The sequence below is a fragment of the Augochlora pura genome, chromosome 4 (assembly GCF_028453695.1).
Source record: "Augochlora pura isolate Apur16 chromosome 4, APUR_v2.2.1, whole genome shotgun sequence".
NCBI lineage: Eukaryota > Metazoa > Arthropoda > Insecta > Hymenoptera > Halictidae > Augochlora > Augochlora pura.
Window position 1 is genome coordinate 1,574,976 of NC_135775.1, and position 15,082 is coordinate 1,590,057.

At 42.0% G+C, this 15,082-nt stretch overlaps 3 protein-coding genes and 1 long non-coding RNA gene across 7 annotated transcripts; 2 read left to right on the top strand and 2 right to left on the bottom strand.

Annotated features, from left to right (window-relative positions):
• The first annotated feature begins 341 nt into the window (after positions 1-341).
• Positions 342-1,439, top strand: LOC144469069 (uncharacterized). Its single transcript, XM_078178970.1, has 4 exons — positions 342-427; positions 497-683; positions 776-917; positions 1,033-1,439. The coding sequence occupies exons 1-4, from the start codon at positions 342-344 to the stop codon at positions 1,437-1,439; spliced, it is 822 nt and encodes a 273-aa protein (XP_078035096.1).
• Positions 1,440-2,364: 925 nt separating this feature from the next.
• Positions 2,365-9,599, bottom strand: LOC144468734 (post-GPI attachment to proteins factor 6). Of its 3 annotated transcripts, none has more exons than XM_078178418.1 (7): positions 9,108-9,599; positions 6,144-6,400; positions 5,799-6,076; positions 4,821-5,450; positions 4,401-4,751; positions 3,841-4,342; positions 2,365-3,769 (listed from the first exon to the last, which is right to left on the bottom strand). In XM_078178418.1, exons 2-7 carry the CDS (start codon positions 6,323-6,325, stop codon positions 3,607-3,609), a joined length of 2,106 nt encoding a protein of 701 aa, XP_078034544.1. In that variant the 5' UTR covers positions 6,326-6,400; positions 9,108-9,599; the 3' UTR covers positions 2,365-3,606. The 3 variants fall into 3 exon arrangements, with proteins under 3 accessions (XP_078034544.1, XP_078034546.1, XP_078034545.1); XM_078178420.1 differs by lacking the exon at positions 9,108-9,599 and adding an exon at positions 7,744-7,872; XM_078178419.1 differs by lacking the exon at positions 9,108-9,599 and adding an exon at positions 7,065-7,207.
• Positions 5,418-10,473, top strand: LOC144468742 (uncharacterized). Its single transcript, XR_013493856.1, has 3 exons — positions 5,418-5,990; positions 6,072-6,202; positions 10,354-10,473. It is a non-coding gene; the product is annotated as an uncharacterized LOC144468742 (long non-coding RNA).
• Twisted (Protein O-mannosyl-transferase 2) lies at positions 9,784-14,397 on the bottom strand. 2 transcript variants are annotated; one of them, XM_078178416.1, is made up of 14 exons: positions 13,365-14,397; positions 13,193-13,276; positions 13,035-13,119; positions 12,865-12,969; positions 12,638-12,746; positions 12,294-12,562; positions 12,115-12,221; positions 11,857-12,049; positions 11,572-11,775; positions 11,360-11,511; positions 11,195-11,283; positions 10,983-11,131; positions 10,509-10,918; positions 9,784-10,446 (listed from the first exon to the last, which is right to left on the bottom strand). In XM_078178416.1, exons 1-14 carry the CDS (start codon positions 13,460-13,462, stop codon positions 10,341-10,343), a joined length of 2,160 nt encoding a protein of 719 aa, XP_078034542.1. In that variant the 5' UTR covers positions 13,463-14,397; the 3' UTR covers positions 9,784-10,340. The 2 variants fall into 2 exon arrangements, with proteins under 2 accessions (XP_078034542.1, XP_078034543.1); XM_078178417.1 differs by lacking the exon at positions 13,365-14,397 and having other exon boundaries at positions 10,043-10,446; positions 12,865-12,976; positions 13,193-13,225.
• Positions 14,398-15,082: the final 685 nt, after the last annotated feature.

Genomic DNA, 15,082 nt, shown 5'->3' on the forward strand with positions numbered 1-15,082 from the left:
GACAGACGAGTCACGCACCGTGATAGCGTTCCATGAATATCTGACAACGAAAGCGAAACCGGCGCGCCGCCCGCCGCCCTCCAGGTCCAATTATCCTCATGGGTGTTGGGCTCCGTGACCACCTGAAGAAGGCGGCGGTGTACCAGGTGAACGGCTATATATTCCAGAAGTCTCCTTCGTGTCGTTCAGTTTCTCCGACACCCACGCAACCATTGAGTACCATCACTTTCTTCCATTCATTCAAGGTATGTTCTTGCATGGAATCTACAACAACCCTCGCGTAGGCTGTGAACATTCTTAAACAAATTTAATAGATATTTTACAAGTTGATTTTTCTCTAGATGACGTCAAATGCGCGAAGCCTGATCGTCTTGCTAATATCTTCGGCTGTGTTCGTCGATGGTAGTCCAAAATATGATGATGGAGGGTAAGATAGTACGTAGAATGCACGTAAGAAGTTTATAGGATCTTTGAATCACTAAAATCTTATGAACAGATTCGTACCGAGCTCGATGATCTTTATGGAAAGAGATCCGAAGGCCCAGGATCAGCTGGCTATGCCATCGCAGGTGGATCCAAGGAGTGAAACGTCCACGAAACGCAGCGAATCGAACGCGAATGATATCACAGATCGGAGCCAAGAACCCAGATTTGGTTTCACCAATGTCGGTACCACGGGAAGCGTACGTGATTTCATTTCTAATAGTTATCGTAGAAAACGTTTAGAAAATTGTTAAACAGAATGATAATTATTTAAATATTTGGATTGTTAAAGGGTTACGGAGTATCGTCGTATGCTCCCGCGAAGATAGACCTAGGCGGGCTGGTATTGGGGGCCATTATAGGGGTAGGCTCCATCCTGATCATCCCCAAACTGCTGTATGTGCTCTCTGGCACCTATGGCCAGTATGCAAGAAGTAAGATGAACATGGAATCATTTGTTTTTCTGTACAAAGTAACACAAAGATTAGTAAGTAGGGAACGAATGAAGATTTGATAAGAAAATGGTAACACCGCACAAATAAATTGCAGGCGAAGAGAGCGGTGTTTCGCAGATAGTGACAAAGTTAGACGACATCATGACACGACACGGGATAGACACTACGTCTTGTATGCAGCGGGCTGTGTGCACCTACTCGCAGCAGGCTGCCACGTCTATGAAGGAGGCGAGCAAGTTGAACGATGAAGAGCAAGTGTCATCGTTCGATCGCATGGTTGATACAATAACAACGAACCAGGTGTTCCGAACCGCGATGGACGGAACCGCGATCCAGGAAGCGGTGGAAGCTGGAAGATCTGGCCGCAGTTGTCCACGAGTATATCCTCATTGCGGCTTTTCCATGGAAACTATGCTGTCATTGTTGTCAAACGTGATTACCGCGGCAACTAGTACTAACTCAGGATCGACGACAGCCCCTAGTGGGCCTGGACCAGTCTAACTTTGAAATAGACCAAATAGTAAACCCGTAGAAAATTTTCGAGCAAACGCGGAGCTTAAAAGTTGCATACCTTAGGGCCTCAGGAGGTTGTCCGATCAACATACTCGATAGTTAGCTCGATACAACAAAGAATTTGAGACTCGTGCCGAAGAATGCGAATGAAAAAAAAACACATCATACTGACCGTATTAAAAATCGTTTCTTTGATCGGAGTGACCTCTTCTCTTTTGCTTCCTGTGATTGTGTCTTGCGAAAGTGTCGAACGTGTACGATGTTGCGATGGGGAGCACTTGAACGCCATAGAACGAAGCTAAGAGTGTTGTTTATGATTCCATTTTAATAGTTACTAGATAGGGATTGACCAGTTCCTGATGGGATCATGTAGTTTTAGGACCGCGGACAGTTAGAGGAAACGTCTGATGCAAACGCTAGACTCGCATTGTATCTTTTTATGTTCTCTTATATTTTGTTTGTTACATGCATCGATTCCAATGGAATTTGTTGAGCCGATACCACGTAGTGACAATTTGCTCTCGACACGAACAAATTTGTGTCGATGAATCGAGGCATACGGAGCAAATGATGACCATAATCTTCTCGTGTGTGTGTGCTCGGTATACTCGTAGATTATAGATGATACAGAGAAGAAGGAACTCTAGTTTGCTAGTTTCTCTTTCATCGACTGCACTTTGACGATCGTCGCGTTTGAACATTGTAGGCACATTCTAAATTAATGTCTCTTCTCTTTTAACGCTATTATTCTCGATTTAGGGTACCGATCACAATTATTCGAAAGACTTGGAAAACGTAATGTCGTGTTTAAAAAATAAAAACGTTTCCATTCCAAATGGTTGCTGCTAGAATAAATATAAAAAAAATATAATTTCCGATTATTACCTGAAAAAAATCATGACACTCGTCGAAGTAATTTTATCAACATTTTTAATAACTTTCATTTCCTGTGTTTTATAAATTTATCTTTGTATCTGCACTTTTACAGAGAACCAGTGTTCCTCAATTAACTCGTGTCCTAAATTTAAAATACATCCAACAGCGACCGTTAAATTTAGATAGGTTCAAGATGAAAATATAAAACATCGATGCTTCGATTTTAGTGAACACAGCTGCCGTCGTTCTAATAATTGTAAGGAGCGCCGTAAACGGACACAACAATCTTTAAGAGCGTATAGAAATATATATCGATGGTTCGCGATCCACAATCCACGTGCGAGGTGTCCATTTCCAGTGGAAATGAAACAAATATCGTAATATCGACACCGAGCAACGCCGTTTCTAAATCACCGACGCTCGTTCCGTCACTGAAATCGCAATAGACCTTGAGCGATCAACGATCAATAATCCGATCGTAAAGCTTCATGATGTTATATGGAAAAATAGTGAATACTCTCTATACATGTATCCTAGAAGTTCTTTGGTCCTTAGCGAGATACTTCCAAAGGATTGTTAAACAACGAAATCATGTTAACGTTCATAAACTCAGCAAACGCAACGCAACGCAACAAGCATATTCAGTGGAGCCCTACTTTCATTTTATATATCTTACCGATGAACATATCTTAATCGCGATAACCTGTACCGAACGTTTTCCATCTACACTGCGTTCTGGCGCACGCTAAATCAGTGCTGTCTATCGAGAAAATTCGTTATCGTATTTTTGCCCGATTCAGCAAAAAGGCGTTTCAAGGGAAAGCCGACCCTTACCGTAGACAGCACCGCACTAAACCCTGAATATAATTATTAGGTCGAGTCCACAACCAAATACCATTGTCTGAGAATTGAAATTGCAATAATACTCGTTATACCCTAGCTACCTGCTAAACAGCACCAAGCGTTGCAAATAATGATAAGTATAGTAATTACAAGTATAATAATTGATCACGATATAACTATTGTTACTTTCATCGATGAATAAAATTGATACGCTAACACGACAATCGTTTAGGACCCGAGCTAATAATTTCGCTGATAAATTCATATTGTTTTCAAAGTGCATTTAATAATCGACACCCTCCCCCTAGCTACAAACGTCATTCGATTTTTATAAGAATAAGATCTCTGGTATCTACATCGTACATCCGACGTACAATCGCTCTACAGCACCAAACAATCGTAAACCCAGTTGTACCCGTTTCCGCGATTGGCAACGTTATTTCATGTATTGCCGCTTCGGCAAGAGCAGTACGACCCCTATCGCGACGCACACGTGCCACAGGCTGTGAATAATGTAGTAATTGCGTCGTGTCTGTAGAAATGCGTAACACACCAGGCCGAAGGACACCAGCAAGAGACCAGCCGGAAAATAAATACTTCTGCGAAAAAACAGTATATTCGTTAATAAATTAAGCAGCATGGTTATTGGTCTTGAATTGAAAAATGATACCTGTAAGGTCGAGAAGGGTATCGGACGGTACCCCTCCGTTTGCACCTGGAGCCCCAAGAGAGGCCGATAAGAGCGGAGCCGGTGATAGCCGGCAGAAGAAATACCCAGAGAGCGGTGCGGTCCATCTCGGCGCTCATCGCCAGGATAACCGCCCCAGCGATCTGGCAGAAAGCAGTGAGTTTCGGGCCGAATGAGGCCATGGCCACCAGGGTCACCCAGATAGACAGCAGAGCATTGAAGAAGTCGCAGAACTGAAGGACACCTAGCCTCATGATGCACACGCTGTAGACATCCTCCCCGGCCTCGCAAGCGTGGTAGAACGTTGAGAAGAACATCACGGCTGCGTAGACGATGGCTTCCGTGAAGTATTCCCTGCGCACCGCCACGTACACCGACGCCACGAACGCCAGATTACTGCAGGTCAACAGTAGCACCCTGATGATCACGTCACTGTTGCTGAGAACGTACGTGTCGTCGGCGCAGTCGAACCCTCTATAAGCACCTGTCGAAAATTCATGATACGTGATTCTGATCTGTTCAGAAGATTTCGAATTTCATACCTGCGCAGTGACACGCCGCGAATACGAAGCCGCCGCTCATATAGTGCATGCACTTCCCGCGGGAGTTGCAACGACCCTCGATGCAGGGCAGAGAAGAGATACGACTCTCGACCTTGGCGTTGCAGGGGATCATGCATTCGCACTCCTCGCAGGCGACGCCGTTCAGACACGTGGACGCGCACTGGCAATCCGACTCCACGCAGAAAGACCTCAAGCTGACGTGCCAGGTGCCTGGCTCAGGATAGGGAATGTGTAGAGTGGCTGGCTCCGTGCAGTTCACGTAGATGTCCGCCGCCGTGATGTTGTCCAGACGTGCGCACCCTCCGCCAGCGGTGATGTTAGAGTAGTAACCTGTGAAAATGAGAATTAGTCGGAAACCAATGAAACCGGCTGGCTATTAGCGGGTAGGTAGACTTTTACCTAAGGAAATACAAGCCACAACGACGACGTTTCTTTTCTCTTTCTCCTCGTTCTCCACCAGCTTGAGGCCCAAGGTCAACGTGCCTCCTACATCGTAGATCCGACCGATTCCGAAGCTGAGAACGGACATGGCATCCGCGGAGAGATTGAAGGCCGACGGTTTGGTGCCGTTCGCCAAGAGGTGCTCGTAGTCGAAGAGGAAGAAATCGGGCAGCGACTTTCTCATCAGGTCTACCGACTTCACCTGGCTGGTGTTGGTCGGACTGATGTCCAGCAGCTGCAGAGACACGTTCGAAGAGTCTCCGGAGAGCAGACGCAGGGTCACATAGTGGAACACGTCCGAGTACGGCTTGAAGAACAGAGTGGTGTTGGTGGTGTTGACGATGGTGGCTGCCAGATGATCGTCCGCGGTGATGTGAACGGCCACTCGACACTCTTCGCCGCAGGAAGACTTTAAGGAGAGGCTGGATTCAACGTAGGTGTCAGGTACAAGCAGCTGCATCATGGCGGAATTCGCGCTCTCGTTCATGTGCACCTCGTACATCAGCTTCGAGTCTATCAGAGACACCAGGGACGCCGATTCCAGCAGCAATTCTGCGTTCAGCACGGTGTCGCAAGTGGCTCCCAGACCTGGGAAAATGGTTACATCAGAACATGAATGACAGTCCGTTGTCACTGAGGGCGGTAAAATATTTTCAAAACGTAGCAGATATCGAAAGCGTGAAGATTCATAAATTTTCCATCATGAAATTATACCTGACAATGTTTCAGTGATTCAGGAGGTAGGCGAAAAATTATTGGACACTTTAAAATCACCTGATAAAAGACCATCAGAAGAGAAGCTTTGAAGATCTGCAGGTATAGGTAAAAGGTAGGTCATGGATTGTAGATAAATTAGCTATTATTATTCACAGTGAACTGTTTAATTCAATGACGCGTTTTTTTAGGGTTCTCTGAGTTGGTGAAGACGATTTGTACCCTGTTGAGTGATCTTCCCATTGTCAGGATCGCTCCAGGATCGAAAGGCGATGGCGTACCAATCGCCCGGCGCGGGCGCGTGTATCCTAATCTCGTACTCGTCGCCGTTGCTCTCCATGTTCAAAGCATAATAACGGCGTCTCCCTTGCATCAGTTTCGCGGCTATTTTCGAGCCGTCGGGCCGCACAAAAGGTAAACTTCCCGACTTCAAAAACAACGAGACATTCCTCGGCGAGCATCTACCTATTCCTCCAGTTTTCTCTTCTTCTACAGTGAACCTGGAACATGTCGGATATTAGAGCGAGCACAGGTCCGGTCATTGTTCGGATGAAACGGTGCGCTTACCTGAACGCCGCAGCGACCGTGCAGTCCGGCACGTTGAAGTGGATGATCGAGATGTGACGGTAAGCGTAATAATCGTCGAGAACGACGTTCAGCCGTTGGGCGACTCGCTCGAGTTTGCCACATTGTATTTGTTCTTTCGTAAGCATCCATGCCAATGAGAAGGCTAGCACGATGTATCGCATATTATAATTCCTGCGATCCGCCACATAACAAGGTACCTATTTTGTCCGTTAGAGAAATCCTTCCGCTTTGCTATCCTGCACAGAAAGACCCAGTATTAGCGGTGCGCTACGGATTACTCATGTGGCCTTGAAACAACCGGTTATTAATAATTTAGGACTCATGGGCTTTTGCTAGCTTTTCGCTAGGTAACCTGACGAGTATTATACAATGAATTCGCTACGGTTAAACATAATTTCTCAATTTGAATCTCGAAAACTGAAAATAAAGATTTAAAATGTTTTTTTTTATATTTTCTATCAGGTGGACTCGAATTAACCTAGTTCTGTAAAGGCTTAAGGTATTTAAGTCAAGAGAAATGATCGGTATCTTTTTATAAAGCTGTTATCAACGTGGCATGATTCTTTTACACGTAATTGGCTCCGAGATAAGGGAAGTGGAGTAGACGACGACGACGACGACGACAATGAGGAAGTATCCCAATTTGTGGTAATTCGCGGCCAGGAAATTAGGAAAGACGAGCTACATCTTCGCGTCTCGTCTGCGCGGGTTCCGTGTCAGACGTGCAACAAGATTCAAACGATCTGCATGTCGAAGTAGGTCAGATTCCACTGCTAATTCGCGCTTCCTGCGTTCGGAAGAACGATAGCTTATCGGACCACGGCCTCCGAGCTGTATCGTTTAGATTCTTGCACCCGAAAGCGTTTCCATTCAACGTGGAAATTCTCTATTTTTACCTACACGATCTCGCTATTATCTTGGGAACATCGGTGCCGGGCTGATAGACACAGAAAATCCATCCTCAGAGACTGTAAAACGACCTAGATTTCCCTATTTTTTTTAGCACGCTGTGCTAACAAGAAATTACTGATAATACTGTTCACTGTAACTAATTTTTGCGCTCATAAAAAAATTATTCAGAGCGTCGGTAAAACACTTGTCTCAATTTTCTCAACGACTGACAGTGGCGCGAAGGCGAGCAAAAAATTACCGTGCTTATCTAGACCGATAAGCAAAGAAAAAGTGTACGCTGACAGTGCTTGATAAGTGTAACACTTGCTCGAGCTGTTCCTCGAGTATATCAATTTTTACAGTTCCAGTTTAAAGCGCTCGAGGAGAATTTAAAATAAGTTGGTAATCTCTGAACAGGCGGTCGAGATATTCGATAATGCGCGAAGTATCGATTTTCTGTAAATAGTAGGACGGCCTATCCTATCTTAATAATTGATTAAACGAACGGTCGTAAAAGTGGCTTTCCATGTATTTAAACATATTCAAAATGGCTGCTATCGAACATGGTCTAACGAACGACAATATCTGACGGCGCTGTGTCAATTTCAATTAGAGCAACAATCAGTAGACCCTAGTATCTAGACTAACTTAATTAACAAACAATATAGCATTGATCAACAGGTCTTACTTTGAAAGCTCGATTGTCCTACAATCGTCGCGCTTCAAGGAGTTTCATGTTTCACGGGCAGATTCGAATTTCAGTGAAGGGCGGGAAAACATTTGAACCTTTTGCGGGCAACCGGATAAAGTCACTAAAATATTTAGAAATATCGCGAACCGTTCTCTCCTCGTGCAAAATCGCATTGATTTGTTACATATAGCTTGCGTACTGAAGCTTTCAAATTATTTATGTATGCATACTGATTGCCTACAGAAGGGGCAGGTTGTCGATTACCGACCCGTTTCTAATATCAGTCGGTAATTGAAGATTAACGCAGCGATTTATGGTGCCCCCTGTTAACTTTGTCTCTCTGTGCTGGCACGCGGATGCACGTGGTTACACTCGATTAACTTATGCCTGTGACTGTCACACGAACGGGTCGGAGATTATGTTTCAGAAGGGTCGACGCGCGATCACTTCTCGAAGCTTGAGACAGACTAAATTGAACTGTCCAAGATTATCTTGAATATAGACCCGGCAACAAGTGTTCCGCGCTATTTTTCAGCAGGTTTCCCGACCGATCGAATATTCGCGCGGAAACGTCGCGAAACGTGGCATCTGCCAACCCCCGGTCAGCCGGATATTTTCGTCGACGTTAGTCGAATTCCATCCGAACGTGTTCGCGGTGGTACATTCAATCTTATTTCGTATTATCGTAACTGTTAATCCATCGAGATTCGTTACCTCGATATAACCTGTCATTTGCAATTATTTCCCGCGAATTTACTTTTCTAAACACCAATTTTCATATCGCAGTTTCACGAAACGGAATTTCGAAAAATTCCCCTCATATTTCTTTTATCGCAATTTCTCGTTCCATCTGAAGTCACAGTTGTCATTGCTGAAATTCATAGCGAGTACCAAGCGCTTCGACACCCCTGGCAAACAGTATTCGAATAAACCGAACGAGGAGACAAGAACTATCCTACTTTCGTTGCGTTTACTACGCTAAAATACTTGGATAATATTTGACTGGCCTGCGATGTAAGAAATAACAAATCATCGATACCAGTTTATCGGTTTATAGCGCTAGTCCGATTGCCGATAAGCTTATTATGTGACTCGCGACCTCAGCCGACACTGTAAATGGAAAGAGTCTGACTTATATATTTCCACGAATAATGCGGATCCTGTGTTTTCCCCATTTAGAATAATTGATGCGTATCTGCAATCATCCCCCTCCCCGCCTGTCCGCCGCGGCGCGCCGTTCCCCGGGTCTATTATGTGGACCGCGATGACGTTAATCGCGGCCGCTATTGAGAAGAGGTTTACGTATCGAATTCGCGTGTAATGATCGTGCCGTACAATGGGGCACGGTATTGTGTACTTACTATTGACTCGAGCGAGCAATAGAACGTTAATTTCCTCGTTACTAACAGTCCTGCGTGATATGGCATCGGGCATTTGGCCGTTTATCCGCAGCGTGAACGGTGTCAAGTATGTTTCCCTCGCAAGTTAACGATTCGCCAGGGCCTCGTCCTCCGGGTGTACCGTTAATTTTCGGCTGTCACTGTACACGCGCGAACATGATACACCGGGAAACTCGTTGGAACACGTGGTCGGTTTGACAGCTATTCCCGATCTCACGTGAGAGCGAGGCGCGTTCGTGGCTGCTCGGCAGACTGAGAAATCCCCGGGAGGTATTTATCGATCGGTGGTTCTACGTAGACAGGAGAATATTCGCGCGACGATTGACCAGGCGAATGCGCTCTGCGCGCGATCGCTCTCGTTACAGTCGTGACTAATTCGCTCGTGTCGTCTACGAGCATGTACGACGGACGCAGAGTGAGAAAGACTGTGGTGGCACCGTGTACCCAGCAGCAGTGATTCAAGACTTCCTCTCTTCAACTGGACACTTAATATTGAATCGAGCCCAGAGCGCCGCAACCGAGGCGCAGTCCAGCACGTGGGTCGATCAGCTGAGCGGACCGCCACCGCTCAGCTCGCAAGAGTCTCGGCCTCGCGCGGAGCCTCCGAATGGCTAATTCATGTTTCGACTGGAATACGTGCATTTCGATTCCGAACGCGTCTGCCGAAACGACAGTCTTCAAACGAAAGTCGTTATCGAAAAGCTCGTGTCTTCTGAAAATGGGAGCCCGATTTATATACATATCACATATATTTCAATGAAATGATTAATATATATTTTTTGAATGCACGATAAATAGTCCATAAAGCTTCAAAACTAACCAATCGATTGTTTTTTTTTTTTATAAAAAGCGACAGATGTCGTTTTACTTCTAGCGACATTAAATAGGTCCATGCCTTAAAAGATAGAATATAATTATAATTAGACAAATATATTATATTTATAAATATACATATAAAAAGTTTGTGCGCGTATACAAGTCTTTAATATTCACCAAATTCTGGCAATTTGGATGAAGATCATTTAACAGCGAGTCTCGTGTATCGATGAAAATGCATTAAATATTTGTTCTCCGAAAATTTCGTTTAAATGAATCGAAGTAATTACCCAATTATCAATGCGATACACGAGGCCTCGCCTTTGATTGATTAAGCTCCTTAACTTATAAAACCGTTGCTAATTATTTCTAACTCCGTTAAAATTCCCAGGTATCCATCCATCTTAAGGAATGCATTGGACTTTCGGGATCTTGTGCAGATGGACCAACCATCCCGTACGCTAACGGTGAAAACAAGTAGAAACTGAAACAAAAATGAATGTAATCATCCTGTTATTCCATTTATAATCAGAATACAAGGCTTACCTATACACGGTGCTCGAAATAACGACAGCTAATATCGTATGATAAATCACGCGGCCGATGCTATTCGGAAACAGAATATTTAAAGTTTCAATTATATAGTTCAGAGTGGTCCCAGTCAGCATCGAGCTGTATAATAAAGCGGGGAAATAATGATGAAAATATAGAACCCTGTTCATGGCCCAAAACGGCGCGTAATGCAATAACCAGCCGAGAAACAACCATTTCCCGGCGCATAAGATTTTAGTTCGTTGCACGAGTATAGCGGGCTGATCCGTGCAACCACGTTTCTCTCGTACACAAGCATGAACATACAGAACAACGAAAAGTATTAAAAATATTATGTTGCTCCACCATATGACTGGATTTCCTAGTAAATATATCCTTAGATTGTTTCCCGAGAAAAATTGACCCTGGAACAATTATTAATTATATATAATCTTCGATATTCTTATTACGCGAGAGAATGAGGCTTACTCTGTAATTAATAGGCCATTGCCATGGCCGCGACGACACTTCTCCCTCTTTCACTTTCAAGTCCGAGTTTCCTTGTAACATCACCGCATGCGACTCGAAGAATCTATTTAAAAATCCTGGCGCGTAAACTTGGAAACTAACATTCGGCACTGTGTAAAAGAAAGAGATTAAACAAACAGTACTTTATCACTGATTAATATACGAATGCCTACGTTTTGCGTAATTGTTATCTTCGATGTTCCACAGTGCATTCTTATCTCTCATATTTGGATTGCAGGAGACCTCCTGCTGACTGTAGGCCCTGTTACATCACACGCAAAGATTATAACATATTTTTCGAGCAATTAGTATCCTCGTATTTCAAAAATTCAACTGACCATTTCGGCAACGTTTTTCCGCTGCATGTTAAAACACAGTGGTGTAGATAGTGTACAAACTTTAATTTACTCGTTACCGTTTCAATCACATCGCCATCCCTACCATTCGCTATTATTACTTTCCATACATCGTTAGCGTCTCCAGTACCATTCTAAAAAATAAAATCACCGTTAATTTTGTTATCTAATATATTGCAATGAGATCAACTCGCCTCGCCATATCCTGTAACTTGATAGTGTTTCTTCGACAGCGGTGCGTATTCTTTGTGAGAATGTAAATTACGATGCGTGATAACGTGCTCTAATCGTATAAGGTCGCCGTGTTTAACGAGTATTGGTTCGTCTGGAATATCATCGGTATCTAGTCTTTTTACTAGCCATAAATTATTGTCATCTTTATGTGAGTACGTAGTGATCTGAATCAATTTTAGACGTTAATATTTTTTTAATATTTTTTGAAATCGTGACGTCGAAGTGTATAAAAATGAGATTAGTACTTGTTGTTGTCTAGCTCCAACACCTTCTGGATAAAGGTGCCAATGAGAGTGCAAATATCCTCCTCCTGTACGGTGATTCTTCAAGGTGATAGTTGCACCGTAAGCTAATTGCCTTGGCATTGTCGCATTATATAAAGAATTTCCTTCTAATAGGGACTGAAATTCTGAGCTGTAGAATCCATCTCCACTTCCACTGAAACCGTTCAGATTTTCTTACTTTTATAAATAGCACGCATATATTTGAAATAATTGTCTTACCTTTTATTTAAAACAGAGAGATGAATGTAGAAGAATAACATATATAATACTATGGGCAGCAAAACGAGACAAATGCATCGTGCCAACAAGTGCTTGCCAACATAAGTCTATAAAGTGTAAATAAGGATGTAGTTACATGCAAATCAATCTACGGTGATTAAAGATACACAGGAACTTACAATAGGTTTTGTAAGATCTCCTAATTCTCTCCACAATTCAAAAGCTGTGTACAGCCCAACCAGAAGAACAACAAACAGGCCAACAAATTTTACGCTAATGGTGCACGCAAGCGAAATTCCTGTAAAAGTCAGCCATCCCCACCATTTCCATGTGAATGGCTCATCGCGCAGGGATCCCATACGAGCCATACCCCATGTTGCACACATCACAAAACATAACAGTATAGGATCCAATAATATATATTGGTTTAATGTCAGTAAGCCAACATCTGCAATATATCGATTATTACAAATCATTTACTATTTAATTATTGGACTTAAGTATATCACTTAAGTTCCCATACCAAAGAGAACAAAAAATGCAGAAAATGTAGCCGCCTGAATAGACTTTGTCAAATCCCATACAATTAAGTATGACAGAGGCACTATAGTTGCACCTAGAAATGTACAAAACTGAAACATATAATGTATCTAATTTAGTTGCAGTTGACTATAATGTAAATGAATTACATTGTAATTATAATTCATACTTATAGGCCAACATAATTCCAATCTCTTCAATCGTACTTACAAGTCTCATACCAACATATTTAACATTTTCATATTTATCCCCTGGCTTCTCAAAAGCAAATGTTCCATCATATCCAGTCAAGTACCCAGATAATCCTATTAACATCTAGAAACTAATAATGTAGAATCTTAACATACACACAACAAGAATTGTATCAATGCAACAATTACCTTTCCAAGGGGTGGGTGAACATCAAAGAAGAATGTTCTGTTTATATACCAACTTCCCATTTTACCAAAGTGGGTTTCATCCCAGCTAAAAATTGACATAAATAAATATATATATATACAAATGTAAAATGCAAATCTGAAATATTTGGTGCACTTACCAAACATGTTGCGGTTCCGTTACTCTATAGAACCTCGTTCCTGCTGTGAGTATTATAATAAGTCCGAAAAGTAGCCACCAATTGCTATGAAAAATATATTTAAAAATATTTCATTAGTGTCGTAGTTGCGTATATTAAATTTATAAATGAATAACAGTACGACTATACATACGTATTCATTTCATCCTTGTCTTCATAGGTAGGCTTTTTATGTGAAGATGAATTTTTTATTTTGTGCGTGTTTTCCAAATTACTACCTGCGTTTTTCATCTTGTATATAAGTTACGCTATGTTAAATGAAAATTAGTCTATAGATGGTAAAAAAAAAGGAACAAAAAATTAATAATACAAGGATCTCAAATATATGACACACGCAACTATCGCGCGCTTAGAATACCTGTTGAATTTCTCGTTCCCCAGCATCCAACATATATCGAGAAAGTACCGCTATTTTGTAGCAGTAGCGTATCGTTTAGGAAGGGAGCCCCATTTATTAACTTTAAAAAATCGATTTTGCTGGTAAACTTAAAAAATAAAAGTACATAAGAAAAACAAAATACAATAAGAATTTCAAAAATCATTTATCGTTTCACCAGATTTTATTTAGTTGTTAGGATTAGAAGATACAAATTTCCCGCCGCTTTTTTCCGAAATCGGCAGACAGGTTTCAGTTGTTTCGATTGTTGAGTTAATACATGAATGAGTACTATAATATCTCAGTACGCATTTCAGTAAGTACATAATACTGACTAAATCTATCCATATCCGGTATGTCAGGTATGTATAATACTTACCGAAGTGAAATCACGAGAACATATTATTGATCAGCATTTTCGAACGAATGCCGAATTTATCATGAACACTGGTTACAATGTAGAAATGATTTCTAAACAGATATAAATTGTTAAATGAAATAATGTCAAATGATTTTATAAATCGGTAGAAAATGGAGAATGCTGGACACATTCGGCGGAAAAGGATCATTCGCTAGACGCGTGTTGGTGAGATCATTTAGCCGAAGACAATTACTCAAAGAACATGTCTTTCTCGGATACAGAATGGAACAATTTATATAGCTGAATATGTTGAAAAGGAGAAAAAGGAGCTGTTAGTAGAAAGTAATTCGTTCATACAATTTCTAATGGGTGAGTTGACAGAGACAGTAATGATAATAATAATATCACAAATAAAATTGCAGCGTTTTCACAAAGTTATCAGAATGAGATAGTTTATTATGTCGCTGGAAATGTCGACTTTGAACCAGGAGATTGCTACTGAAAGGGCAAAGAGAGCTTAAAATGAACACTGTACTTCACTTACGCCGGCAATATCGAAAACCATTTGGGGCCGCTATTACCTCTTTTTACGATCGTCTCGTATTTCCATGGTACTGTAACATGTACGTAGTAAATATAAAAAGAAGTTACCACACAAATTTCATTTTCAACTGGTAAAGTGAAATATTTCAACTAACAGCTTCAATTCTCAGTCGAACAGAATAAGATTGTTTATTGGCGAACATTTTGATTATTTGAAATTTTTCGGATTATTAGAAATGTTATCGCAGATCTATGAGAACAAGATCAATTATCAATCGATCACTGAACGACAAAGGATTCGCAAGAGAAAAAGACGAGGGCTATTTCTCACGGTTTAATTTCTGAGTATTACACACAGTTGAATTTGCGGGTATCATTCCTGTCCCTGAAGACACATGGCCATGAACTCTGTGACGGCTAGTCTGTTGTAAACTGAATGAAGGAACCTTCTCGCTGTACAGTGTACCGCGCGGTACTGAACGATACCGATGATCTTCGCAGTCACTTGTTCAGCAACAATCATAGAGAGATAGAGAAACGACTAGGCATTGAGCTTTGATTAATTACGATC